General features: G+C 48.7%; 1 protein-coding gene across 1 annotated transcript in view; it reads left to right on the forward strand.

Moving 5' to 3' along the window:
* CREB3L1 (cAMP responsive element binding protein 3 like 1) overlaps window positions 1–26282 on the forward strand; it is a 43748-nt gene extending 17466 nt beyond the window's left edge. The window contains exons 2-12 of the mRNA XM_007946535.2: window positions 4830–5058; window positions 9036–9220; window positions 11766–11844; window positions 13613–13770; window positions 14782–14931; window positions 15075–15133; window positions 15307–15375; window positions 17749–17848; window positions 18805–18931; window positions 25767–26034; window positions 26246–26282. Of these exons, the coding sequence (XP_007944726.1) occupies window positions 4830–5058; window positions 9036–9220; window positions 11766–11844; window positions 13613–13770; window positions 14782–14931; window positions 15075–15133; window positions 15307–15375; window positions 17749–17848; window positions 18805–18931; window positions 25767–26034; window positions 26246–26282 (1461 nt within the window). The remainder of the gene's footprint in view (window positions 1–4829; window positions 5059–9035; window positions 9221–11765; window positions 11845–13612; window positions 13771–14781; window positions 14932–15074; window positions 15134–15306; window positions 15376–17748; window positions 17849–18804; window positions 18932–25766; window positions 26035–26245) is intronic.
* Window positions 26283–26613: the final 331 nt, after the last annotated feature.

The raw sequence follows: 26613 nt of genomic DNA on the forward strand, positions 1-26613 counted from the left end.
GCGGGGTACTCACAAAGGGGGCCTACCAAGCTCCCTCAGTGGGTTCTGGTGGACACCCAGAAAGGGGTCTCAGAATGACCTGATTCATCTGCTTGGAGCAGAGGCCTTCAAGGACTCTAACCCAGAATGCAGGAAGCATCTTTCCTCTCCCAGGCCCCGGGAAGGGGCTTGGCAAATCCTTATCTCCGGAGAAGCAGCTGCTGGAGAAATACCTTTGCAGCTGACTCACCCTTTCCTCACCAGCCCCTCCCACCCAGCCCCACACCAGGCCTTTGAGACACTGAGAGAGAGAGAGCTGGGGGAAATAGCACCCCCAGCTGGGCTGACCTGGGCTCTGCAGAGGGTGTGGCTACCACAGATCTGGCTGAGCCCTAGCTGGGTGGTTGGGGGTTTTATACCACATGAATGGCAGTCATCTGGGGTCACAGTTGTTCTTAGGAATTTGTTCAGCTGAGGCCTCTGACTTCCTCTACTGCCTCACGCAAGCATTGCTGGATATGACTTACTGAAGACATTGCTCTCTGGGGTACAAGGCCCTATCCTTCCACCAATATTTATTACTTGTCTATCATGAGCCAAGGTCCACGGGTGGCATAAAAGATTGGTGCTGCTCTACTAAACTAAAGGTTGGTGGTTCAAACCTACCCACAGCACCGTGGAAGAACGGGCTGATGATCTCCTTGTAAAGATGTTGTTGTCAGTTTCCACTCAGAGTGACCACATGTGACAGACTAGAACTGCCCCCTCAGAGTTTTCTAGGCTGAAGTCTTCTTGGAAGCAAATCATCAGGTCTTTTTCTAGCAGAGCTACTGGGCGGGTTTGAACCAACAAACTTTCGGTCAGCAGTAAGATTATAGCCAAGAAAACTATGAAGCAGTTCTTCTCTATAACACATGGGGTCATCATGAGTCAGAATTCACTTAAAGGCAATGGGTTTTCTTTTTTATCATGAGCCAGGGAGTCCCTGGGTGGTGTGGATGGTTAATGCATTCATCTGCTAACTAAGAGGCTGTAAGTTCTAGGCCACCCAGAGACATCTCAGAAGAAAGTCCTGCTGATCTACTTCCAAAAATCAGCCACTGCAAACCCTGTGGAGCACAGTCCTACTCTGACATCCATGGGGTCACCATGAGTCCCATGAGTCAGCAATTCCTCAACCGCAACTGGGGTTTTGTTGTTGTTTTTTGTTTTCATGGGCCTCCTGTTGGGATCCAGCAGATGAACAAGCTACGGCCAGTCCTCAAGGGGCTTTCAGGCAATTACCTACCAGCAGGATGCCTGCTGTAGCTGGGGAAGGGCTGAGCAATGAGGGTTGTGGGTATTCCCTGCTGTGGGATCTCAGACCACTTGGCTCTCTGGGCCTCAGTTTCCCCGCAAATATCAAATACAGATACTGGGATACTGGCCTTCCTTACTCATTGGGTGATTATGAGGATTAAATGCAGTGATGCTTATGAAAGCACTTTGGAAGGTTAAACCACAACTGTGGAGGAGGAGGATTTCTGGTAACTGGGAAAGGAGGATAGTGCCTAAATTCATGAGGTTTCTGAACTCAATTTGTCTGGATTGTCTGATCACACTTGGTTTGGAGGGGGGAGGATCAACCCACCTCCCGGCATTGGTTCCAGAGCTCAGCTTAGGCTCAGAGTTAGGGGCTGTGGTTTCTCCTAATAACAATGGCTAACAATTATTGAGCACTCACTGCACACTAGCCACTGTTCTAAGTTTTTATTGGGTATTTACTCATTTTATCCTCATAATTCTATGAGTTGAGTATTAAACACTTAACATATATGTGATCCTCATGACAAGCCTATAAAGCAGGAACTATTATTTCCCCCACTTTACAGATGAGAAACTGAAGCACAGAAAGATTAAGTAACTTAGCAATTAAAACCAAAAGAACAAACTCACTGCCATTGAATCCATTCCCACTCATAGCAACCCCATCTTTGTTCGGCAGAGCAATTGGTGGGTTCGAACCACTGACCTTTTAGTTAGCAGTCAAATGCTTTAATCACTACACCACCAGAGCTCCTTAACTTAGCAGTTAAAAGAGCAAGGAGCTCTGGTGGCATAGTGCCTAAGGCATTTGACTGCTAACCAGAAGCCTGGCGGTTCAAACCCATGAGACACTCTGTGGAAGGAAGACTGGGCAATCTCCTTCCTTAAGGATTTAGCACCTTGAAACCCAAAAGGGGTCACTATGAGGAGCTGGAATCAACTCGATGGCAGTGAGTTTGGTTTAATTGTTGAAAGCTGATCTTTCTGACTCCAAAGTTTGTGCTCGTCCTTTGTTCAACCCACACGATGCTCTTCTAACCTTGAACACTCAGCCTTATTTCCAGGCAGAAGGCCTCTCTCCCATCCTTTCTGAACTGGAACCGAGAAAAAAACAAACCCATTCTGACTCATAGTAACCCTATAGGCAGAGAAGTGTCCCATAGAGTTTCCAAGGCTGTAAATCTTTACAGGAGCAGACTGTCACACATTTTCCTGCAGAGCGACTGGTGGGTTTAAACTGCCAACCAGTCAGTTCGAAGCCAAGCACTTAACCACAGCATCCCCAGGGCTCCTTATCTGGACCGGGACAGACTCCTAGTATTCCAGGCCAGAAAGGCCAATAACTCCCTCCAGACCTTTAGACAATTCTCCAGAAGCAAGTCCTAAGCCACTGACCAGGTGGGGCTCCAGGACCTGAAGCAGCCCCTCCGTCTCTTTGTCTTTCAACAGAGAAGGAGCAGTCAGCAGCCACATTCCTTTGTTGTTAGCTGTTGTTGAGTTGCCTCCACTGATGTGGACCCATGCACAATGAGATCAGCCCCTTGTGATCCACAGGGTTTCACTGGCTGAGTTTTTGGAAGTGGATCACTAGGCCTTTCTTCCTAGTCTTTGTTAGTCTGGAAGCTCCACTGAAACCTGTACAGCATCATAGCAACCCACTATCAGAGGGTGGTGGCCGCGCTAAGGTGCACTGGCCAGGAATTGAACCCAGGTCTCGCACATGGAAGGCAAGAATTATACCACTGCACCACCACTGCAGCCTAACATTTCCTTACACATTTATAATTCCTTAGAGAGAGAGAACTTAGAAGCACCTACTATGTGCTAGCCACTGGGATGCTGTATTTATAGTAAAAGGTAACATTTGTTGAGTAATTACCATGTGCCAGGGACTGCCCGATGTGTATGTATTCATTTGTTTAATCCTCACAACAATCCTAACATGTAGAAACTATTACCATTCTACTGCACAGAGGGAGAGGAAATGAAAAACAGAGGAGTTAATTAACTTTCCCAAGATCACAGAGCACAGGATTTTTCAGATAAGAAATACAGTTTGCATCATTACCAAGTACAGAGAGAGAGAGAATTCACAAGACAAAATTCCACTTCACTATGTGCAGCAACCCTGATCTTTTCTACTCTATTATGTTTTGCTTTATTTTTTCTTAAATTCTGGTCATGACCCACTAAATTGATTTCACAACCCAAATGAGTCACCACCCACAGTCTGAACAGCACTGAGTCATAACTAGAAGTGTCAAGGCCAGGATTCAAACCCAAGCAATAGGTTCCAGAGCCTAATCTCTTGGCAGAAAGAATGGCTGGGAAAGGAAGATGCTGGAGGCCCAAGGACAGGTTGGGACTGTGTGAATGAGGGGAGTGGAGGCCTCAAAATTTCTGCCCCCCTCCTTCCCTCTCTCCCCACGTCCCAGCACAAGATAATACAAAAGTCCCTCACATTTCCTTTGAAACGCAAACTTGCTAGCATAGACACACAGTTCTTCTTTTGCTTAGTCTTCACATCAAGCCCATGAAGCTTGATATAGCTAACCAAGAGCCAGATTTAGGCAGGGTAAGTGATTTGGCCACAGTTCCAGAGCTAGGACTAGAACCCAGTGTCCTGTGGCCTGGCCCCAGACTTCTTCCACAGCTTCCGCAGCTCAGCCTTTAGGATAATGGTGGTGATGGTGGTGGAGAAACAGTCGTGGTGGTACTGAGGGTTGTAGAGGAACGGTGGTGGACATGATGTGGAGGTAATGGTGATGACCATGGTAATGGTGTGATGCTAGCAGGGCTGATGTTGGCACTGGCAGTTATAGCAGTAGTGGAGTGGTGGTGAGGGAGGTAATGGTGAGGACAGTCCTACTGATAGTGATTGGAATAACAAAAATTGGTATTGGCGGCTACCAATGTCAACCACTTAGAGGGGGAACTCTGCAGGAGACGTTGGATAGAGAGGGAGAATAATGTGGAACAAAACTCAAAAGCATTTGGAAAAAGAAAGGGGGGGCCAGGTCTGCTGGTCTGATAGAGCCTGCTGGAAGCACTGAGACTATGGCCCCTAACTGCCCTTCAGGTCTAGAATTGAACCCACACCTGCGGCTTCCAGCCAAGCAAAAGACAGGCATAGGAGTTGAACATTTACCTGGGGTAGATACACTCCTTGGAGAAAACAATCATGGGAGAAAGAAGGGCTGTTTATGCACCAGAAGACAGCTCGGGGCAGGGGTGCATGGAGGGATGGACACAGGGAAGAGGTGACTGTTGGGAGGAAGTGGGAGGGGAGCTGTTGCATTGTGGTGAATTGTGGTCAGTGTCATGAGACAAAGTGTATGTGAACTGCTGTATGGAAAGTGAATTTGCTCTGTAAATTTTCACCCAAATCACAATAAAAAAAAAATCTATATTGGTGATGTTGGTAAATGGGGGAGTTGATGATGGTGGGGGTGGCAGCAGGAGTGGTGGTACTACCACAGCACTATCTACACCCCCTTCCCAAATTAATGTGAATCCCCTCTTCTCCTCCCCTCCTCCTTCCCTAGCACTTTCCTGAGCATCTGGACCACTTTGCGGAGAACATGGAGGACTTCTCTAATGATCTCTTCAGCAGCTTCTTTGATGACCCAGTGCTGGATGAGAAGAGCCCTCTCCTAGACATGGAATTGGACTCCCCAACACCAGGCATCCAGGCTGAGCATAGCTACTCCCTGAGTGGTGACTCAGCGCCTCAGAGTCCCCTCGTGCCCATCAAGATGGAGGACACCACCCAAGGTAAGAGGTGGCAAGGGCCAGGGACAGCACAGACTCAGAAGCCCAGGAAGGGAGGAACCAGAAGGGACACAGGAGCAAGCCGGCAGGATGAAAAGGCCAGAGGCTCCCAGAAGAACTGCTCACAGACCACTTCCGTGGGGTACTGCTCCATGACTTTCTGTTCTCCCTCTAATCAAACCCACATGAGCTCTTCTCAAAAGGCTCTTCACTGTTGTAGGTCAATGGTTTACCAAGTGTGGTCCCCAGACCAGCAAAACCAACATCACCTGGGAACTTGTCAGAAATGCAAATTCTCAAGTCCCACCCCAAACCAAACCACTACCATCAAGTCAATTCCAACTTATAGTGACCTTATAGGGCAGAGTAGAACTGCCCCCATAGGGTTTTCAAGGCTGTAGATTTTTACTGAAGCAGACTGTTTCATCTTTCTCCCATGGAGAGGCTGGTGGGTTCCAACTGCTGACCTTTTGGTCAGCAGCCCAATGCTTTAACCACAGTACAACCAGAGCTCCTACCCCAGACCTACTGAAATAGGAACCCTGCTGGTGAGGCCCAGCCATCCCAGTGATTCTGATGCGCCTCAGGTCTGAGAAGCACTGACAGAGAGAGCAGTTGGGGTGATAAGATAATAAGTGTGGACAAGTTACAACGACTCCAGTACTTTACCACCTCCTTGTGCTGCGATGCCTCCCACATGTTACATGGGGGAGACCCCTGCACTCTGCTTTTATTCCTGAGAGTGGGGTTCCCCACAGCTCCTCTGTCTTCCAAACCACCCCCCACCAAACACACACACACACACACACACACTTTAAAGCAAAGGGCACTCTGAGTCTTTCCTGTCAGGTAATCCTCAAGAACTCCAGCCAGTGCCCCACCTAGAAATGGCCTTCTTTTGGGCATTTCCTCAAATACAGGTGGTCCTGGCCCTATCAGTTTTAGCTGGGTGACCATGGACAGGTCTCTTAACCTCTACAAGCCTCAGTTTCTTCATCTACAAATGGGAATAACAATAAGCATTTTCACAGCACTGTCCAGTTTACGAGTGCCTTCAGGTTAGTTACCTCGTTTATTTCTCAAAACTGACATGTGAAGTCAGAATCACTTCTGTCATAAGTCCCTTTTGACCATAAGAAAAATGAGATTTCAGGAAAGCTGAGTTGTCAAGGTCACAGTAAAATGCAGAGCAGAAACTTGGGACCAAGTCCCCTGATTCTAAATATCCCATTCTTGCCACTTCCCAGTTTGCCACACCCAATGCACAGCAAACACACTGGGTTTGGAACCAAACAGGCCTTAGTATGCATACTGGTGCCTCCACTTGCTACTGTGATATTGGGCAAGTTACTTAACCTCTCTGAGACTATTTCCTCAACTATAAAATGAAGCTAATATGCACTTTGAGAGTTCTAGTCAGGATTAAAAATTATATACATACAGTACCCAACTCAGTGCCTAGCACAAAATATGTATCAATAATTAGTGGCTATTTTCATTGTTGATATATGTTATATGCCCATACTGTATGTATATAACCTTTTTAATAATTAAAAAATTAATAATAGATGATTTGTGACTATTTTCATTGTAAGGTGGTCTAGTGGCAAAACGGTTGAGCACTTGACTGCTAACTGAAAGGTCAGCAGATCGAACCCACCCAGTGGCTCCACCAGAGATGTTCTTGTTGTTGTTATGTGCCATCAAGTTGGACCCCACTCATAGCGACCCCTCCTTCCGAGGCAGTATCACTATGGAAGTAGCTTGCCCAATCTTCCTTCCGAGAACTGGCTGGTGGGTTTGAACCGCCAGCCTTCTGGTTAGCAGTCAAGTGCCTTAGGCACTATGCTACCAGAGAAGAGACCTGGTAATCTACTCCCATAAAGATTACAGCCTGGGAAACCATATAGGGTAGTTCTACTCTGTCATACAGGATCACTGTGAATCAGAGTCGAGTCGATGGCACACAAAACATTTTCATTCTGCATCTAAAAATTCTAGTAGGTGGCTGAAACAATGAAGAAGGTTTGTATTCCGTCTGTCCCCCTCCAGAGGACAATGATCTTGAGTGAGTTTCTTGGCTTTTTCATCTATCTGCCCCATAGGTGTTTGGGAGGAGGAAGCGAGTTAGTGCAAGAGCTTAGAGCAGCCCACCGCACAAGAAGTGTGAACCACTTCTAGGGCTCTCAGAATTCCCCAGGGGCAGAGGCAAGCCTTTGTACCACCACCTGGTGAGGGCAGGGACACGCTCTGGGGTTGTAAATTGTTCCAGGACTTGTGGCTGCTGAAGTCTCAGCCTCCCACAGTGCCTTGGCCTTAGCCAAGCTTCCAGAGGCCTCCTCAAAGGGCAGGGCAGGGGTGTAGGGGTGACCACCCCCTCCCATGGCAGGGTCTCATCCACCCTTACTGAGCCAGCCCAGCTACTCCTCCCTGGCCACCCCAAGTCTATTTTTAAAGCAATTTGTCTGTGGGCCCTTTGCAGGGGACAGCTTCCCGGAGACCAGAGGCCTGGTCCTGTAATTTGGGTAGATGGTGGGTGTTCCTGGAACGTGGGGGCAGCCTGTGGCCTAGAGCCAGGCACTCAGGCTCCCTGCTGGGCGGGGCCTGGCCTCTACAGTGAAATCAGGCAGCCAAGCCACTGACCCCTCTCCCCACCCACAGTGGGTTCCAAAGGCCCCTCCAGCCCCTCCCCTGCATGCCAGCCCCGCCAACCCTACTTTACCAGGCTGCTTCTTGGGCTGCCGTCTGGTCCAGGCACTGGGGCCTCCATAAGCAGGGATGATGTGGGGTAGAGGACTGTGGGCATCCATCATGGAGAAGGGGTGATGTGAGCCAGCCACTGCCGTATGGCCCAGATGAGACCAGGAGGCCCACTATGTGGGTAGGAGGTAGACTCTGAGTGGGAGACATGAGCATCACCCCTCACTCCTCGCACCCCTCACACCCCCTACGTCTCAAGTCCTATAGATTCTTCCTTCTAAATTTGTCTCTAACATATCCCCTCCTCTCCATCCCCCTGCTTGGACTATTTCAAAAGCCCCCTGAGGGTTTCCCTGCCACCATCTTGCCAAAAGCCATTCCAATCTCTACACCAGGCAAAGTGATCTTTGTTAAAAAAACATATAAATCCAAACATGTTGAAAACTCTCCAATGGCTGCCCCATTACCTCTAGGATTAAGTTAAGTCACAGCTCTTATCCCTGACTTCAAGTCCTTGCCACCCCTGTGGCCACTCGACCCCATATACCACTGCCCTTTCCATTCCAACTGCACAAACTGCCTGTAACCAAGCCTGGTGCTCAGCAAGCGGTTACAACGCTGCACTGACCACATTCACAATGACTATTTGTTAAACATGTATTTTTCATCATGCATGGTGTTAAGTGCTTTATGCATTATTCTATTTAATCCTCCCAGCCTCCCTACTAGGTAGGTCTTGTTCCCTTCCCTGACTCGCTGGGTGGTGCAGTTAACACACTGGGCTGCTAACCAAAAGGTTGGAGGTTCCAGTCCACCGAGAGGCATCTTGAAAGAAAGCCCTCGTGTGCCGTTTCTGAAAAATCAGTCACTGAAAACTCTAAGTTCAGCTCTACTCTGACACACATGGGGTTGCCATGAGTTGGAATCAACTCGACAGCAATTGGCAAACTGATCGGTTGGTTCCTTTCCCCATTTTACAGATGAGGAACTAAGGCTAAACAACTTGTGTAAGCACACACAGCCAGTCAGAAGGGGTCCAGGTCTGTTGACCAAGCCCATTCTGTAAGTTGTTGAATGAAGAGGATGTCCTCACCCACCCTGGCCCCAGCTCAACCTACCCACCCACCTCACAAGCGCCCCTCCCTTGCCCCTTCCTGCCACCTCCAAGTGCACCTTGGCATCTCTCCTGTGTCCAGTCCAGAGCAGCTCCCAGGGGCAGGAGGGGGCTGAGCCCTCTGCTCCAGGAGTCCCCTAAGCCTGGGTCCTGCCCCTTCCCCCAGACGTGGAGCATGGAGCATGGGTGCTGGGGCACAAACTGTGCTCCGTCATGGTGAAGCAGGAGCAGAGCCCGGAGCTGCCCATGGACCCTCTGGCTGCCTCCTCCGCTATGGCTGCCGCCGCCGCCATGGCCACCACCCCACTGCTGGGCCTCAACCCCCTGTCCAGGCTGCCCATCCCCCACCAGGTGAGCCTGGGGACTGTCTGTAGGTGCTGAGGGAGGGAGGAAGGGTGATGGGTCATTGGTGGAAATAGATACCCAAAGTCATGTGCACCGTGGGGCGCTATGAACAGGGAGATGTCAGCCCCAGGACTGAGGGTGGGGCTCACAGACCATGCCTCTGCCTCCCCCTGTGGCAATCCCTTCACAGTCCTAGCTTGAGCACAAAGCCCAGCACCCTCGGAGTATGCTGAGAGCCTCACTGTGTGCAGAAGGAAAGCTTAGAGCAAGCCAGGCAGGCTGGGTATCACGGGCCAGGGCCAGGTTCTCAGTGATGGAAAGACTCCAGAGCTTCAGAATTTTTTAAAAAAAGAAGAAAGGCCAAAATAAAATCACAAAAATTGTACTACATTTCAATTGTTTACATTTATGAAATTAATTTTTAACCTATACTTTCATGTCAGCCTCCACCCCCCACCGCCCCATCCCCAGCCCATGAATACATGAATAGAGAATGGCATTCAGCTGTAAATCCAAAGTTGATATCAAAAGCCCATGGCCCCAGTTACCCTTCAGGCCTAGAAATGGACTTACATCCATGGATTGACTCTCAGCCCATCAATAGAAAAACCTACATACAGAACACCTACCCCAGGGAGATGTACCCACCTACTCTAGGGAGATTCACCCCTTGGATCAATCAGCCATGAGACACCAAGACACCAGAGGGGTAGCACTCACACAGAAGGAAAGCTGGACAGACAGGAATACATGGATGAGAAGGGCACAGGGATTTTAAGAAAAAAAAAAGACCCTCTTTGGGAGTGTGAGGCCCAGACCTCTAGCCCCTGAGAGAGGCCTGGGCCCCAGCTCAACTCCTCCCTTGCGCTCTGGATGTGTTGTATTTATTCTTTTCTACTTCAGCTTTCCCTCTGTAAAATGGAAGAGTGTACCATCTCTAAGGTGCTCCTAACTCTAAGATTCTACAGTATGGGATCATCTTAAAAACCCTACAGTTGGAGCGTGGCTGGCCCTGCCCCCTGCTGGCACGTGGCTCACCTGATCAAACTGTATGTAGCCAAAGGCAAGAAAGGTCAGCTCCTCCCTGCCCCTCCTCTGACCAGAACCATCAAGGGTTGGCTGCAGCTGTGCAGGGTCTTTTGAAACCACCTCCAAGAGAGGCTCGGTGACTCCTCGGGCCTTGCCAAGCAGGAGGGGAAGGGGTGAAAGCAGCCAGGGTCTTGGAGACTGGGCACGTGCCTTGGATGAGGAAACAGATGTTCAAGGAGTCACTCATCTTAGCCACAATAACAGAGGCAGATACAGTGGAGTTGTGATCCAAGCTCTGCCCACCAGACCCCAGTGCCCACACTCTAGTGAAGTCACAACACCATAGCAGAAAGCACAGAAACTAGCAATTGACATTGTCAGTAATGAGCTGTGTGACCCACACAAGTGTCACTATTCTGTGTCTTAGTTCCCTCATCTGTCCCCTCACCAACCCCAGGGCAGAGCTGGAATAAAGACCAGGGTCCACACGTTTCCTTCCAACTTGAACCTTCCATGATTCTTATTCATCTGCCTAAATTTGGAATTCTGATGTCCCATCTACAATATCCTGACCTCTCTCTGCTGGCTGCAGACCTGGGGAGGAGAGATGGTCCTGAAATCCAACACTTAGCATAATGTCTTCCTCAAAGAGAACACCGCTTATATGTGTGTTGGTAATCATAGGTCTAAGGTCATGCATGTTCTTCCTGGAACAAGTTATGGTATAAATAATAGAAAATTATGCTGCTAAAAATGTAAATCTAATTCCAACAGCTCCTTGCTTCAAACCTGGGAGGGGCTCCTCATTGCTTCAAACTCCTTTGCCTATAATCTGCGCCTGCCCAGGCCCTTCTGGTCTCTTTTCCCGACACTCCACCTCTAACACCCCCTATGCTCTAGACATACTGAATACCTGTGGTTTCCAGATCAGGCAATGCTCTTCTGGCCTCTCTTTGCATGTGCTTTTCCTTCTGCTTGGGATGGCTTTCCTCTCACTCACCACCTGCCCCACCCTTCATCGGTGATACTCCTATTTAGATAGATTTCAGGACTCATTTCAAACTTCAACTACTCAGAGAGCTTCATGCTAGTTAACAACTCTTCTGTTATTGTTGTTATTATTATTATTATTTACTATAGTAATTCTTACCATTCTATGGTTACCATTCATTGAGCAACTCTCATGAGTTAGACACTACCTCTTATCCTCATGGCATCCTGTGTACCAAAGCTTACCTGGTCTTCACAGTACATGGTGAGCCTCCACAGGAAGATGACCCTGCCTTCAGAACCACAGGAAGCTCTCCTCTGAACTGAAGGCCTGGACCACACTATTTGGCCACCATTTTGTTCTCTTAGACATGATTTGGCTTCTCCAAGCACTCAAGCCCAGAACCTTGATTGTATCGACTACCCCAACTGTGCAGGGTACACCACCAGGCTCAGGGAGGGAGGTGGGGTGAATGCCATGGTGAGAACAGTCCTGGGGCAGCTGATGGAGCTGGACCTATCTCTTCCTCAGGCCCCAGGAGAGATGACACAGCTGCCCGTGATCAAAGCTGAGCCCCAGGAGGTGAACCAGTTCCTCAAAGTGACACCAGGTAAGTGTGTCCAAGGGAGGGGCTCTTTTTCTCTCTAATTTTGGGTAGACAGCATCCCTACTTCCTTGGTCCAGCCCACCCTTCCCACTCCACACTCCCACCTTTCCCTGGAATATCCTCTCCTCACCCTGCCCTTGCCCACTCTCCATCCATTCATGTTTCCCTACTATTGCCAGTTTCCTTCTTACCCATCTACAGCTATCATCACTACTGTCAATATCCTCCCACACTGTTATCCACTCATTAGCTGAAGCCTACTCTATAGCCATCCATCTATCCATATCCATCCACCCATCCAACAAGAGCCCATTGGACATCTCCCAGCCCAGGCACTGGAGAAGCAGAAAGAGAAGACAGTCCTTACACTCAAGTAGATCACAGAGTAGTGATGGCCACAGACAAACCACCAATTACTCCACCAGCTGTGAAGATAGCAGAGCCCCAGAGAGCACTGGGAGCACATATTTGGACTGCTCAGCCCACACAGGGGAGAAGAGGGCAGAAAAAGCTTCTTAGAGTTGCACAGAAGGACAAAGCGTTAACTGAATCTTTCCAACCCCATTTCACTCATTGATCAAACATTGATAAAGCATCAACTGTGTACCTGGCCCTGGGCTAAGCATTACAAGGTTTAGAAAGATGAATAAGGTCCAGCTTTTGCCCTCAAGGTGCTTAACTCACAGAGAAGACAGGGTATCTACAAGATTGAAAAGGACCAGTGTTAACACACTTATACTGTAGAGTGCCCCTCCATGTATGAAACATTTTCACATATCTTAGTTCATTGCATTCTCATGGCTTCAGTCAAGGAGTCCTTTCATCCCCATTCAACAGATGAAGAAAGTGAGGCTGTCAGAGGTTAAATAAACATAATTGAGGTCACGCAGTCAATGGGTGCAACAGTCAGGACTTGAATTTGGGTCTCTCTGACCCCAAGTACAGTGCTCTTCAAAGTAGGGCATCCATAAGAGGCAAATGAGAGTCGAAAGAGGCGGTGAGGACTCCTGAAGCAGGCAACCTGGTGCTGAGGGCCCTGGAAGGGTGCAGCGTCTCCTCTCCAGCCTCACCACTCTTCTGTAGCACAGTAGAGCTCCAGGTTTCTGGGACGTGGAATGAGTCTGGACATTCTGTGCTGTGCTGGGAGCTCACCCGGCGTCTAGGCGCTTGGTCCTCTTGGCTCTGTCCAGGTCTCTCTGGCACCTCTTCCATAGTCATGGCTGGGGAGGCAACAGAGTCAGGGGGAGGAGAAGAGCAGTGTTCCTGGCTGGTCTGCCAAAAACCGAACACCAAGGTCCTGTTACCCCAAAGGTGGAGATGGCAATCCTGGGGTGATGATGGCTAAACATTTTGGAGTGGAAGGAAAAGGAAGAAGCTGTTCCCTGCTCCCTGCCATGGTCCCCATGGGTCTGGTTTTGGGAAGTGACCACAGTCACCTCCTGGGGTTATCTGAGCTAGAGGGAAGCTTAAAGACCCTGGACCCTGTGAATTCAGGGATGGGGAGGGATTCCAAGAATCCAGCTCTGTAATGCACACACCCAGGCTTACAGGAGCCAGGCCTCTGTAGTGTCCAAGATGGGGGTGGCTTCTGGGCTGTCAGCTCATCTTCCTGACACCATAGAGGGGCATCTTGTGTTATGGCCAAGGTCAAGGCCTCTCAGTCATCTCCCACGAGGTTAGAGCTGGGAAGCCCAATGCTAAGCTGAACTCACGATGTCAGGGCCAAACTGGGCCTCACCCTGCTAACCCGGTCTCCTCCATTCTCCCCCAGAGGACCTGGTACAGATGCCTCCGACGCCCCCCAGCAGCCACGGCAGTGACAGCGACAGCTCGCAGAGTCCCCGCTCTCTGCCCCCCTCCAGCCCCATCCAGCCCACGGCCCGCTCCTCCACGGCCATCTCCACTTCTCCCCTCCTCACTGCCCCCCACGTAAGGAGCTCGGGGTGGGCTGACCCTGGAGGCGAGGGAGCAAGTGAATCCACACCAGGGCACTGACCAGTGCAGAAGCGTCTGGGCAGCCCCAGCCGGACCCCCATTCCCGTCAGAATTCAGAGAGGGGCTGCCTGGCAGATGGGAATGAAACTCTTTTCATCCTGCCTCATGGTGAATGGGAACCCAAGGTGGAAAAGCCCAAGAGGCCTTTTGAGCCTACGTGGTGGCAGGGGCAGGATTAGGACTTGACAATCCTGACCCTCAGGGAGTAGCCTTGGCTGCCTCCAGGGAGCACTTTGGGGTGCAGTGCTCAGGCTCCTCAGGAGGCATGGAGCTAGGCCCTGAGACCTGGGGTAGGGTCTGAGGGGGGTGCTGTGTAGAAGCCCCGGATCCAGGATTTGCGGAGCTCTCCGCCCCTGAACAACATCCCAGGTGCCTAACCTGCAGGGCTCCTAGCACACCCTAAGCACTTGATACTTGTTGTTGGGTGCCATCAAGTTGGTTTTAACTCATAGCGACCCCATGAGACAGAGTATAACTGCCCCATAGGGTTTTCTAGGTTGTAATCTTTATGGGCTGGTGGTTCAAACCCACCCAGCCACTCCTCAGAAGGAAGGTTGGGCCATCTACTTCCGTAGTGATACCGCCTCAGATACCCAAGGAGGGGTCATTATAGTCGGGTCCGACTCAATGGCAGTGCGTTTGGTTTGGTTTTTGTTTAATCTTTATGGGAGCAGACCTCCAGGCTCTTCTCCCACAGAGCCTCGGTGTGGGTTTGAACCACCAATCTTTCTGTTAGCAGCTGAGTGTTTAATTGCCCATTGCTGCCCCAGGGCACCTTTGATACTTGTTATTGGATTTCATTCACATATGCCCCTTTTCCAGACAGAAACACTGAGGCTCAGAGCATTGGGTGCCTTGCCTGGGTCATACAGATAGTAGGTGGCAGAGCTTGAGCTTGACCCCAGAGCTGTCTGGCTCCTAACCACCATGTCCTGCTTTCTATAGAAGTTGCAGGGGACATCGGGGCCACTGCTCCTGACGGAGGAGGAGAAGCGCACCCTGACTGCAGAGGGTTACCCCATCCCCACAAAACTCCCCCTCACCAAGGCTGAGGAGAAGGCCTTGAAGAGGGTCCGGAGGAAAATTAAGAACAAGGTAAGGCATGAGCCTCGGGCTTCTGTGAGATTCCTTGCAGGACCGGGCCTCTGCCCCACTGGTGATGCCAGCCCTGAAATTGGAGGATCCCCGGAAGTGGGTATGTGGCAGTAGTAACCCTTGTTTGGGGGCTTCCCTTCCAGATCTCAGCCCAGGAGAGCCGCCGTAAGAAGAAGGAGTATGTGGAGTGCCTAGAAAAGAAGTAAGAGTCCCGGGATGGGCTGGGGAGACAGTGCCCTGCTCTCCACTGGGATACCAAAAGCAGGGACCAGTGATCCCTTGGACCTGAGGCACTGGGAGTGGGGAGGGATGGGCAGGGTTGAGAGGGCAGTGGTGAGTCCAGGGGCTGCCCCTGAGCCTGCTTGACCCCCACAGGGTGGAAACATTTACATCAGAGAACAATGAATTGTGGAAGAAGGTGGAGACCCTGGAGAACGCCAATAGGTGGGTGGTATCACTTAATGTCCTTCCCCACCTCTTTCCGTCTTCTGCTGGTACCTGGCTTCGACATAGCCCTGGGAGGCAGGAGCAAGGAGAGAAGGCTGAACTCTCGATGACAATGACCCTGTCTGGAGACAGAGACCCTGCAGGCTAGGACCTCTTATATCTTGACTTCTCTCCTTCCTTACACAACACTCCCATCCTTCCTAGTACATAACGCTAGGAGACACCAGACATGGCTGTTGAGAAACTTAAAGAGATGGTATAGAGCAGAGATGTTCAGAGCGTGGTCTCCAGACTAGCAGATCAACACCCTGGGAGCTTGCTAGAAATGCATATTCTTGGGCTGCATGCCCGACCTATAGAATCAGAAACTCTAGGGGTGGCCCAGTAATTCATGTCCTCAGAAGCCCTCCAGGTAATTCTGATACACCCCAAAGTCTGAGAACTGCTAGCGTAAATCCTTGCCACCCAAGATGAGCTCCCAAACAGGCATCACCTGGGAGCTGGTTAGAAATGCAGAATCTCTGGACGTTCCCAACTTACTGGATTCGAATCTGCATTTTAACAAGACCCTTGGGTGAATTGCACGCACATGGAAGCTTGAGATGCCACCAGAGCTCCAAGAGAAACAAGTGCAGTGCTTGGCACGTAGACGCTCCATGAAGTCCCAGCTCTGGGTTCTTATCCTGCTCTGCCATTCGTGAGACTCCAGGGAGACTGCTAAACCTATCTGGGCTTCAGTTTCTTTGTCTTAATGGGGTGTGAGAAGGACCATCTGGTAGGATTAAAGTAAGGATCAAATGGGATGGTACAAGCAAAGCTCCCGGCATGGTGCTTGGCATTTGGGAATGCTCAGATCGTGTTTGAGTTTATTCTTGGTGGTGGTAGTTACTCTGAATTCTTGACAGTGTCCAGCCTGGAGCCCACAGTAGGTCTTTAATAATATTATTTGCTGAGATGAATTAAAATAATGTAGGCAATAGCCTGGCATGTAGCAGGTACTCAACACAGGACTTTTTCCTTCTTTCCTTTTCCCTGGGTTCCTCCAAAGGAGCTCTGGTGGCATAGCTCCTAATGCATATGACTGCTAACCAGAAGGCTGGAGGTTGAACCCACCAGCTACTCTGCAGAAGGAAGACTGGGCAATCTACTTCCATAAAGATTTACCACCTCTGAAACCCAAAAGGGGTTGCTATGAGTCAGAATCAACTTGGTGGCACTGAGTTTGTTTTTTTTTTTTTTTTTGGTTTGGACTCTTCCAAGGGGATCCAGCCACCACCCTGATTCACCTGGAAACCCCACCCCCCAGCGAGATGGGAAGAAGGGAGAAGAGCCACTCTTGGGACCCAACCCCACCTCTGGCCAGATTCAGCCAGGCACTTGGCGTTATTTTGCCACCTGCTGTACATTCTGGGAACTGCATGTTCCACCGGCCGGGCTGGGGGGACAGCTGTAATTAAACACTTGTTCACCAAGCTTGGGTGAGCACTCTCTGTGTGTGTCCCAAGGATTCCACCATGGCTAGGGCCAGTCCTCACCTCAGGGAGCCAAAGAGACTGACATGGAAATTCATAAGTAAAAAATGTGTTATCGGCACTGTGTTGTTGTTGTTGTTGGGTGCCATCAAGTCATCTCCAACTCATAGCGACCCTGTGTACAACAGAACGAAACACTGCCCGGTCCTGTGCCAGCCTCACAGTCCTTGCTATACCTGAACCTATCTTTGCAGCCACTGTGTCAGTCCATCTCATTGAGGGCCTTCCCCTTTTTTGCTGACCCTCCACTTTACCAAGTATGATATCCTGCAAAGAACGGTCCCTTCTAACAACGTGAGGTGAGACAAAGTCTGGCCATTCTCATTTCCAAGAAGCATTCCAGCTGCACTTCTTCCGGGACAGATAGGTGCTGTAATCAAAGGAAATGAAATTATTAAAATGATAACCATCATTGAACACTCACTATATGCCAGGCACTGTGCCATCCACATCCCTTCATTATGAGCTCAGGATGTTGTGGGGTGAAAGGAGGGAACATCAGTTTCTTTGTGGCTGGTGTAGGTTAGAGGAAGAAGTCTGACCATACCCTAGGTCAGCTGCAGCAGACCTCCTTCAAGCCCCCCTTTGACCAGGAGCATCACAGAGCACCCCTGGGCTCCCACAGGATGACCCAGATAGTCACCATGAGGCAGGCCCCAGGTGCCCCAGCCACTCCACAGAGGAGCCAAGTGGGAGGTGACCTTTTCTGTCTTGACTGAAATGGTCACCGGGTATGGAGGCCAAGTCTAAAGCCAGCCCAGATCCCCCCAGGAGAGCTCCAGGGGGCTGAGATGCCTGCTGGGTCAGAGCCTGTGGGTGACAGCTGTGCCCTCCTCAGGACCCTGCTCCAACAGCTGCAGAAACTCCAGACCCTGGTGACCAACAAGATCTCCAGACCTTACAAGATGGCTGCCACCCAAACTGGGACCTGCCTCATGGTAGGTGCTGTTCCCTCCACCACAGAGCCACACGACAACTCTTCTTGAGGCTGGTTCTCTAGAGGGTGGGGAGAGCTTTGACAATACTGTTGGCAACGCCACCCAGATAAACCATCCTAGTGCCTGCCAGGCTGGCAGCTCCATGTAGATGCAGGCTCCTTCACCAAGGCCATAGAGCCTTCCAGAACATACCCTTCCCTGACTTGTTCCAACATGGGTGTCAATGGCCTAATGACATCCCGGCTAGGGAATGATGGGGAGGATTCCTTGAGGTGGTAACTTCTACAGACTCTGGAATAAAGGACTTGGGAAGATTTAGGGAGGTGTGGACTTAGTTCTTTCTGGAACAAAGGGTGAGGAGAAGGCTAAGCAAATCCCTAGACCCTGAAAGAGTGCTCAGTGCGTGACTCAGGCCTCTGCCAGTCTCTTGTCCATCCTCTCCTAGAAATGTACTGCCTGTTGCCTCCTGGCTGCCCCAGACCCCCAGAATTCTTGTCAAATGACAGGGCCATGATATGGACAGTAATCTGGGCTCCATGACTCTTAGCGTCTCCCTGCTGGCCAGTCTTCACAGGAATCCTGCTTAGAATCTGGTGTGGCAATATGTCCCCCTCTCCTCTCCCAACCTCCACCTCTACCTCCACCTGCCCCTTCCTTCTTTTCCTGGTTTTCCCCTCCCCATAGGTGATAACCACATTGACCGTGTCCCTCTTTTTCCAGCACTGCTTTGTGGCAGCCCTCCTACAGTGGGTCGGGATGGCCTGTGTAAACTCCATCTTCTCCAGAGAGGGTGGGTGACCCCACATCTAGAGTGTAGATGACACTGGGAGCCACTTTCTTGGAAAAATTCTGAGTCCTTTGCACCCATTGGTTTTAGGGAAAGAACATTGAGATGACCAGAGTTGCAGACTTCCCTTCCCAGATCTGACCACTGCTCTCTCTCTCTCAACTACCAGGTGGCAGCCTTGTGCTTTGTTCTGGTGCTGGGCTCCCTCATGCCCTGCCTTCCTGAGTTCTCCTCCAGCTCCCAGACTGTGAAGGAAGACCCCATGGCCACTGACAGTATCTATACGGCCAGTCAGAGTGAGTGCCCTCCTTTCCTGCCAACCACCCTCCTCCAGCCAAACATGAGAGTGGAGCCAAGTTCTGGGTTGGCATCATCTCTTTCACCTCCTCATTTTGAAGATGGGGAAACAGAGGCCCAAAGAGGGCCTATGATTGCTCTGTGTTAGTGGTCGAATTGGGACTAGATTCTCAGCCTCCTTCTCCGACAGCTCCCTCAGTGGTTTGGAGGAGGAGGACTTAGGGGATAAGAAGAATGTTCCAGACCTAGTCCCCTGTATTATGGCACCAGTGGTGATGGAGATCTGCTAAGCATCATCAGTATTTTATAAGTGGAATCGAAAGTGAGTTTGCAGTCAAGGACCACTTCTAATAAGGTGGTGGTGGCTGCCTGAAGCTTTGTGTTGAGAAGACCTCTGAGTCACCACTAAGGATCGACAGGAAGGAGAGTCATGATCCATTGCTGGTGCCGACCATGGTACAGGATAGGTAGTGGTGGCCAGATATTTGCCATTGCCCTGGGGGATCATAACGTACAGTTGAGAACATGGAGTTTTAGAGTCAGTTGTAACTGGCACCATCATTGGCTAACTCATCTTGAGCATGTGTGGTAAATTCTGTAAGTTTGCGTTTCTTCATCTGGAAAATGGGCATTTCCATTCTGCACTTACTCAGCAGGGGCGTTGTAAAGATGAAACGTGATGGCACACACCGCCTGGTCCACAGTACACGCTTACTATGTGGGCACACTCACTCCTTTTTAGAAGAGCTCAGAAGATGAGCACTGTGCATGGCAAAGGGAGAACTGGTCAGGGCCCTGGAACAAAGAGGAGGGTGGATTTCAGAGGCAGACAGCTACTTCAGGTAGACCTGCAGAGGAACTTCCTGGTTGTCCATTATTTATCAGGAGCAAGTTATCTGGCACAGCAGGAGGAGGAAGAGGAAACAGATGGAAGGTCACAAAAGCGATTAAGGAGGAGAAGTTTCACGGAGGAGGGATACTGCCAGGAGGATGCACAAGACGTTGGTGACCTTGAGGGGAGGAAACCAGTGTGGGAGGCTAGGGGAAGAGGAATTAGAGGCAGAGAGTGAGAGCCACTCCCTGGACAAGTCCACTCCCTGGACTCTTTCTCCCTGGCTCAAGAAGAAGACAACAGGACAGTTGCTAAGGGGGATGGGCCTGGGGATGCAAGGTCTGTTTTTCCAAAAGCATAGAGACCCATGTGCATGTGGAGGTGGAAGGGCCAGAGGAAGGTGGGAAGGGGTGCTAATGGACAAAGCCAAAGTCCAAAGAGACAAGGAGATAAATGAGCCACCTGGAGTGAGTGCCATGAGTTTAGGCCCCATATCTGGCCAGGATGGAGTCCCTGGGTGCAAACATTAATGCGCTCAGCTGCTAATTGGAAGGTTGGAAGTTTGAGTCCACCTGAGGCACCTCAGAAGAAAGACCTGGAAATCTACTTCCAAGAAAAGGAACCATTGAAAACCCCATGGAACACAATGCAACTTTGATGCACATGGGGTCACCATGAGTTAAGGTCAACTTGATGGCAGCTGATTTTACTGGAATCTGGACAGGGCAAAGAAGAACCCATCTGAGATAGGAGATGGCTTTTGGAACACATGGATTTACAGAACTACCTGTGGATGGCCTGGGGCATTGCACAATTCCAGGGGGTGCTGTTCACATAGGTTATGAGGTCAGAGCTGAGGAATCTGGAAGAGTTTGTGTGTTGGGGGGAAATAGCATAGAGCCTAGAACCTCCCTGAGAGAAAAATGAAGCAGTCTGCTTCTGCAAAGATTTGAAGCCTTGGAAATCCTATGGGGCAGTTCTACTCTGTCCTATCAGTTGCTATAAGTCACAATCAACTCTATGGCAGTTGGTTTTGTTTTGTTTGTTTATTTGTTTGTTAGTCCTGACAAGGAACCATAGTGGTGCAGTGGTTAAAACGCTGCTAACCAAAAGGGTGACGGGGCAAACCACCAGTGGCTCCACTGGACAAAGATGTGGAGTCTGCTTCCGTAAAGATTTGCAGTCTTGGAAACCCTATGTGGCAGTTCTACTCCATCTTATAGGGTTGCTATGAGTCGAAATTGACTCGACAGCAATGGAATTGTGCTAGTGCTGACAAGGAGCCCTGGTGGTATACTGATTGAGCACTCAGCTGCTAAGTTAGAGGTCAGCAGTTTGAACCCATCAGCCGTTCTGTGGGAGAAAAGACCTAGTGATCAGCTCCTGTAAAGATTACCGCCTAGGAACCCTATGGGGCCGTTCTACTCTGTCCTATAGGGTTGCTGTGAATCAGAATCAACTTCACTGCAACAGGCTTGAGTCTGGTTTTAATGCTGACATGTCCCTGGGAGCATGGGACAGGAGTCCCTGGGTGGTGCAAATGATTTACACACTTGGCTGTTACCTGAAAAGTTGGAGGTGCCCGTCCACCCAGAGGTCCCTTGGTAAAAGGCCTGGTGATTAATCTCTGTAACATTAGCCATTGAAACCCTGTGGAGCTCAGTTCTACTCAGACACACATGGGATTGACATGAGTTAGAATCAACTCAACGGTAGCTGGTTTTACTTCTTAATGTGGCACAATTTACCTAACAGCCTGGTACCTCAGTTATCTGCTTTGTGAAATGAGGCTAAAAATACCTTATTCCCAGGAGTCACTCTAAGATTTTTAACAGTTTGATGTAGGTTAAAGGACCTTGCAAAATGCCTGGCACATAGTAGGTGTTCAACATATGTTTATTTCCTTTCTGTTCATTTCCCTGAGGAAAAAAACTAAGGAAGAGACTCATTCAAGGTCTTGCATGAAGTGAGTGGTGGAGGTGGGATTAGAATTCAGCTCTCCTAATGCCTCAAACCCTCTGCTGGTTGTTGCTGTTAGGTGCCATAGAGTTGGTTCTGAATCACAGCAACCCCATCTACGATATAATGAAACACTCTTGGGTCCTGTGCCATCCTCAAAATAGTTGCTATATTTGAACCCATTGTTGCAGCCACTGCGCCAATCCATCTCACTGAGGGTCTTCCTCATTTTCGATGACCAAGCATGATGTCCTTCTCCAGGGAGTGGTCCCTCCTGATAGTATGTCCAAAGTACATGAGAAGGAATCTCACCATCCTGGCTGTACTTCTTCCAAGACAGATGTGTTCATTCTTCTGGCAGTCCATGCTGTATTCAGTATTCCTTGCCAACACCATATTTAAAAGGCATCAATTCTTCTTTGGTCTTCCTTATTCATTGTCCAGCTTTCACATGCATATAATGCATATGAAAATACCGTGGCTTAGGTAAGGCATACCTTAGTCCTCAAAATGATATCTTTGCTTTTCAACACTTTAAAGAGGTCTTTTGCAGCAGATTTACCCAATGTAATACGTCATTTGATTTTTCAACCATTGCTTCCATGGGCATTGATTGTGGATCCAAGTAAAAATGTGAAATTCTTGACAACTTCAGTCTTTTCACTGTTTATCATGATGTTGTTTATTGGTCTAGTGAGGATTTTGTGTTCTTTATGTTAAGGTGTAATCCATACTGAAGGCTGTAGTCTTTTTTTTTTTTTTTTTTTTTTTTGGCAATATTTCCTTCCCTCCCCTCCCACCCCTGGTAACCAACAAAGAAAGTTTCCTTCCACATATAAACCTTTCCATGACTTTTTACAATAATAAACTAATACAATATTTGTCTAAAGGCTATAGTCTTTGATCTTTACCAGTAAGTGCTTCAAGTCCTCTTCACTTTCATCAAGTAAGGTTGTGTCTTCTGAATCTCACATGAATCTTCATCCAATCCTGATACCGCTCATATAGTCCAGTTTCTCAAATTATGTGCTCAACATACAGATTGAATAGGTATGGTGAAAGGATACAACCCTGACATACACCTTTCCTGATTTAAAAACTATGCAGTATCCTCTTGTTCTGATCAAATGACTGCCTCTTGGTCGATCATTCCTCATGAGCACAATTAAGTGTTCTGGAATTCCCATTCTTCACAATGTTATACATAATTTGTTATAATCCACACAGTTGAATGCTTTGGCATAGTCAGTAAAATACAGGTAAACATCTTTCTGGTATTCTCTGCTTTCAACAAAGATCCATCTGACATCAGCAATGATATCCTTTATTCCATGTTGTCTTCTAAATCCAGCTTGAACTTCTGGGAGTTCCCTGTCAATGGACTGCTGCAACTGTTTTTGAATTATCTTCAATAAAATTTTAGTAGCATGTGATAATAATGATATTGTTCAATAATTTCCACATTCTATTAGGTCACCTTTCTTTGGCACAGACACGATTGTGGATCTCTTCCAGTTGGTTGGCCCAGTAACTGTCTTCCAAATTTCTTGGTATAGATGAGTGAGTGTTCCCACCACTGCATCTGTTCATTGGAACATCTCAATTGGTATTCCATTCCTGAACCTGTTTTTCTCCAAAGCCTTCAGTGCAGCTTGGATTTCTTCCTTCAGTACTGTCGGTTCTTAATCATATACTACCTCCTGAAATGGTTGAACTTTGACCAATTCTTTCTGATGTAGTGATTGTGCCTACCTTCCATCTTCTTTTGATGCTTCCTGTATCACTCAATATTTTGTCCATAGAATTCTTCAATACTGCAATTCAAGACTTGATTTTTCTCTTCAGTTCTTTCAGGTTGAGAAATGCCAAGTGTATTCTTCTCTTTTGTTTTTCTAACTCCAGGTCTTTGCCCATTTCATTATAAAACTTCATTTTGTCTCCTTGAGCCACCCTTTGAAATCTTCCATTAAGCTCTTTTACTTCATCATTTTTCCATTCACTTTAGCTACTCTACATTCAAAAGCAACTTTCAGAGTCTCTTCTGACATCCATTTTGGTCTCTTCTTTCTTTCTTGTCTCTTAAACGATCTTTTGTGTCCTTTACCTATGATATCCTTGATGTCATCCCATAACTCATCTGGTCTTTGGTCATTAGTGTTCAATGTATCAGATGTATTCTTGAAATAGTCTCAAATTCAGGTGGGATATATTTGAGCTTTTGTGGCCTTATTTTAATTTGTTCAGCTTCAACTTGAACTTGCATATGACTAATGGCTGATTGGTTCCAGAGTTGGCCCTGGCCATGTTCTGACTGATAATATATTGAGCTTCTCCATTGTCTTTTTCTACAGATGTAGTCAATTTGATTCCTGTGTATTCCATCTGGCAAGGTCCACGTGCATAGTCACTGTTAATGTTGAAACAAGGTATTTCCAATGGGTAGGTCATTGGTTTTGCAAAATTCTATCATGTGATCTCTGGTGTCATTTCTATCATGAAGACCATATTTTCCAACTACTAATCCTTCTTCAGGAGCTCTGGTGGTGTAGTGCCTAAGGCACTTGACTGCTAACCAGCAGGCTGGTGATTCAAACCCACCAGCCACTCCGCGGAAGGAAGATTGGGCAATCCACTTCTGTAGTGATATCACCTCGAAAACCTAAGGAGGGGTTGCTATGAGTCAGATCCGAGTCAACAGCAATGAGTTTGAGTTTGTGAGTCCTTCTTTAGGAGCTCTGGTAGCGTAGTGCCTAAGGCTTTTGACCGCTAACCAGAAGGCTGGCAGTTCAAACCCACCAGCCACTCTTCAGAAGGAAGACTGGGCAATCTACTTTCATAAAGATTTACCACCTCAGAAACCCAATGAGGGTCACTATGAATCAGAAATGACTTGAAGGCAGTGAGTTTGTTTGTTTTTGTTTAATACTTTTGTTTCCACTTTCGCATTCCGATCACCGGTAATTATCAATGCATCTTGACTGAGCGTTTGATCAATGTCAGACTACAGAAGTTGTAAAAATCCTCAATTTCTTCATCGTTGGCTTTAGTGGTTGGTGTGTAAATTTTATTAATAGCAGTACTAACTGGTCTTCCTTGTAGGTGTATGGATATTATCCTATCACTGCCAGCATTGTACTTCAGGATAGATCTTGAAATATTCTTTTGACAATCAGTGAAATGCCATTTCTTTTCAATTTGTCATTCCCAGTGTAGTAGACTATATGATTGTTCAATTCAAAATAGCCAATACCAGTCCTTTTCAGCTCACTAATGCCTAGGATATTGATCGTTATGTGTTCCATTTCATTTTGACAACTTCCAATTTTCCTAAATTCATATTTCATATATTCCACATTCTGATTATTAATGGATATTTCCAGCTGTTTCTTGTCACTTTGAGTTGTGCCACAACAGCAAATGAAGGTCTCGAAAGCTTTACTCCGTGCACATGAGTGCCTTCCAACCTGAGGAGCTCATCTTCCGACACTATGTCAGACAAGGTTCCACTGCTATTCGTAAGGGCTTCACTGACCAATTACATAGATCACCAGGTCTTTCTTCCTAGTCTCTCTTAGTCTGGAAGCTCTGCTGATACCTATCCACAATGGGTGACCCTTCTGGTATTTGAAATACCAGTGGCATAGCTTCCAGCCTCACAGCACCAGACAAGCCACAGAGTATGACAAACTGACAAACAAGTGGTGGATCATCTGCTTGCTTAGGAAGAGCTAATTTCTTCTAAGTGCTCACTAAGCACAGTTTCAATCACTTCTCCTATATTATCTCATTTAATTTTCATATCTGTAGGAGGTAGGTCCTGGTATCCTTATTTTACAGATGAGCAAAGTGAGAATCAGAAAGGTTAAAGCTAAATGTGTGGCTTGCTTGAGGTCACATAGTTAGGAAGTGTTACAGCTGGGATTCAAATCCAGGCCTGTAAGTTTCCAGGGCCCAAGTCCTTCACTACTAGGCTAGGCATGGGGCTGGGATACAGAGGGAGGGAGCCCTTGGCACTGGTGGTTTACCCTTTGCTCTCTTTCCAGTGCCCTCCCGAAGCCTCCTGTTCTATGATGAGGGAGCAGGCTCGTGGGAGGATGGCCCCAGAGCCCTTCTGCCTGTGGAGCCCCCGGATGGCTGGGAAATCAAGCCCGGGGGGCCTGCAGAGCAGCGGCCCCAGGATCACCTGCAGCATGACCTTCTGGACAGCACCCATGAGACCGCCAAGTACCTGAGTGAAGCCTGGCCGGAGGATGTCGGTGGAAACGGCACCAGCCCCAACTTCTCCCATCCCAAGGAGTGGTTCCGTGAGAGGTGGGTGGATGGTCCCTGCTCTTCCTGGGGTAGTGGAAACACCTACCTCTGTTCACCCTTTGTCCTCCACATCACCCACACCTTCCCAAGGCCCAATTCCTCTAATGTCCAGACCCCCTTGCAAAAGGGTTAGAGGGTTCTCATTGAGGTCATCCCTGTAGCATGTGGGTCTCCCTTCCCCCACTTCACCTGACTTCTCTTCTTTCTCTAGGGATCTGGGCCCCAACACCACCACGAAACTCTCCTAGCCTGTGCCAAGACCCAGGACACAAGATGGACACCCTGGCACCCAGAAGAGGGCTTGTCTTGCTCACCACCCCAGATTCGGCTTGTACCCCTTCCGCCTGGGAGTTCCCATCCCAGAAGAAAGGGTTCCACTTCTCATCCTTTCTTTGCCCCATTCCCTGGCTGAGGCCTCTCCTATCACCCCAACATTTGGACGGTTCCCTTGGGCCAACCACTCCTTTCTCACTTCTCCCTCCACAACCATCCGTCCACAGATGAACCACTCACTGGGTACCCTCTTCCTTCCTCCTAATGACCAACACAACCACTGCCTCCCTGCCCCCATGCACACAC

Source organism: Orycteropus afer, unplaced genomic scaffold (genome assembly GCF_000298275.1).
Source record: "Orycteropus afer afer isolate SDZICR_OR568_19922 unplaced genomic scaffold, OryAfe1.0 scaffold00165, whole genome shotgun sequence".
Classification (NCBI taxonomy): Eukaryota; Metazoa; Chordata; class Mammalia; order Tubulidentata; family Orycteropodidae; genus Orycteropus; species Orycteropus afer.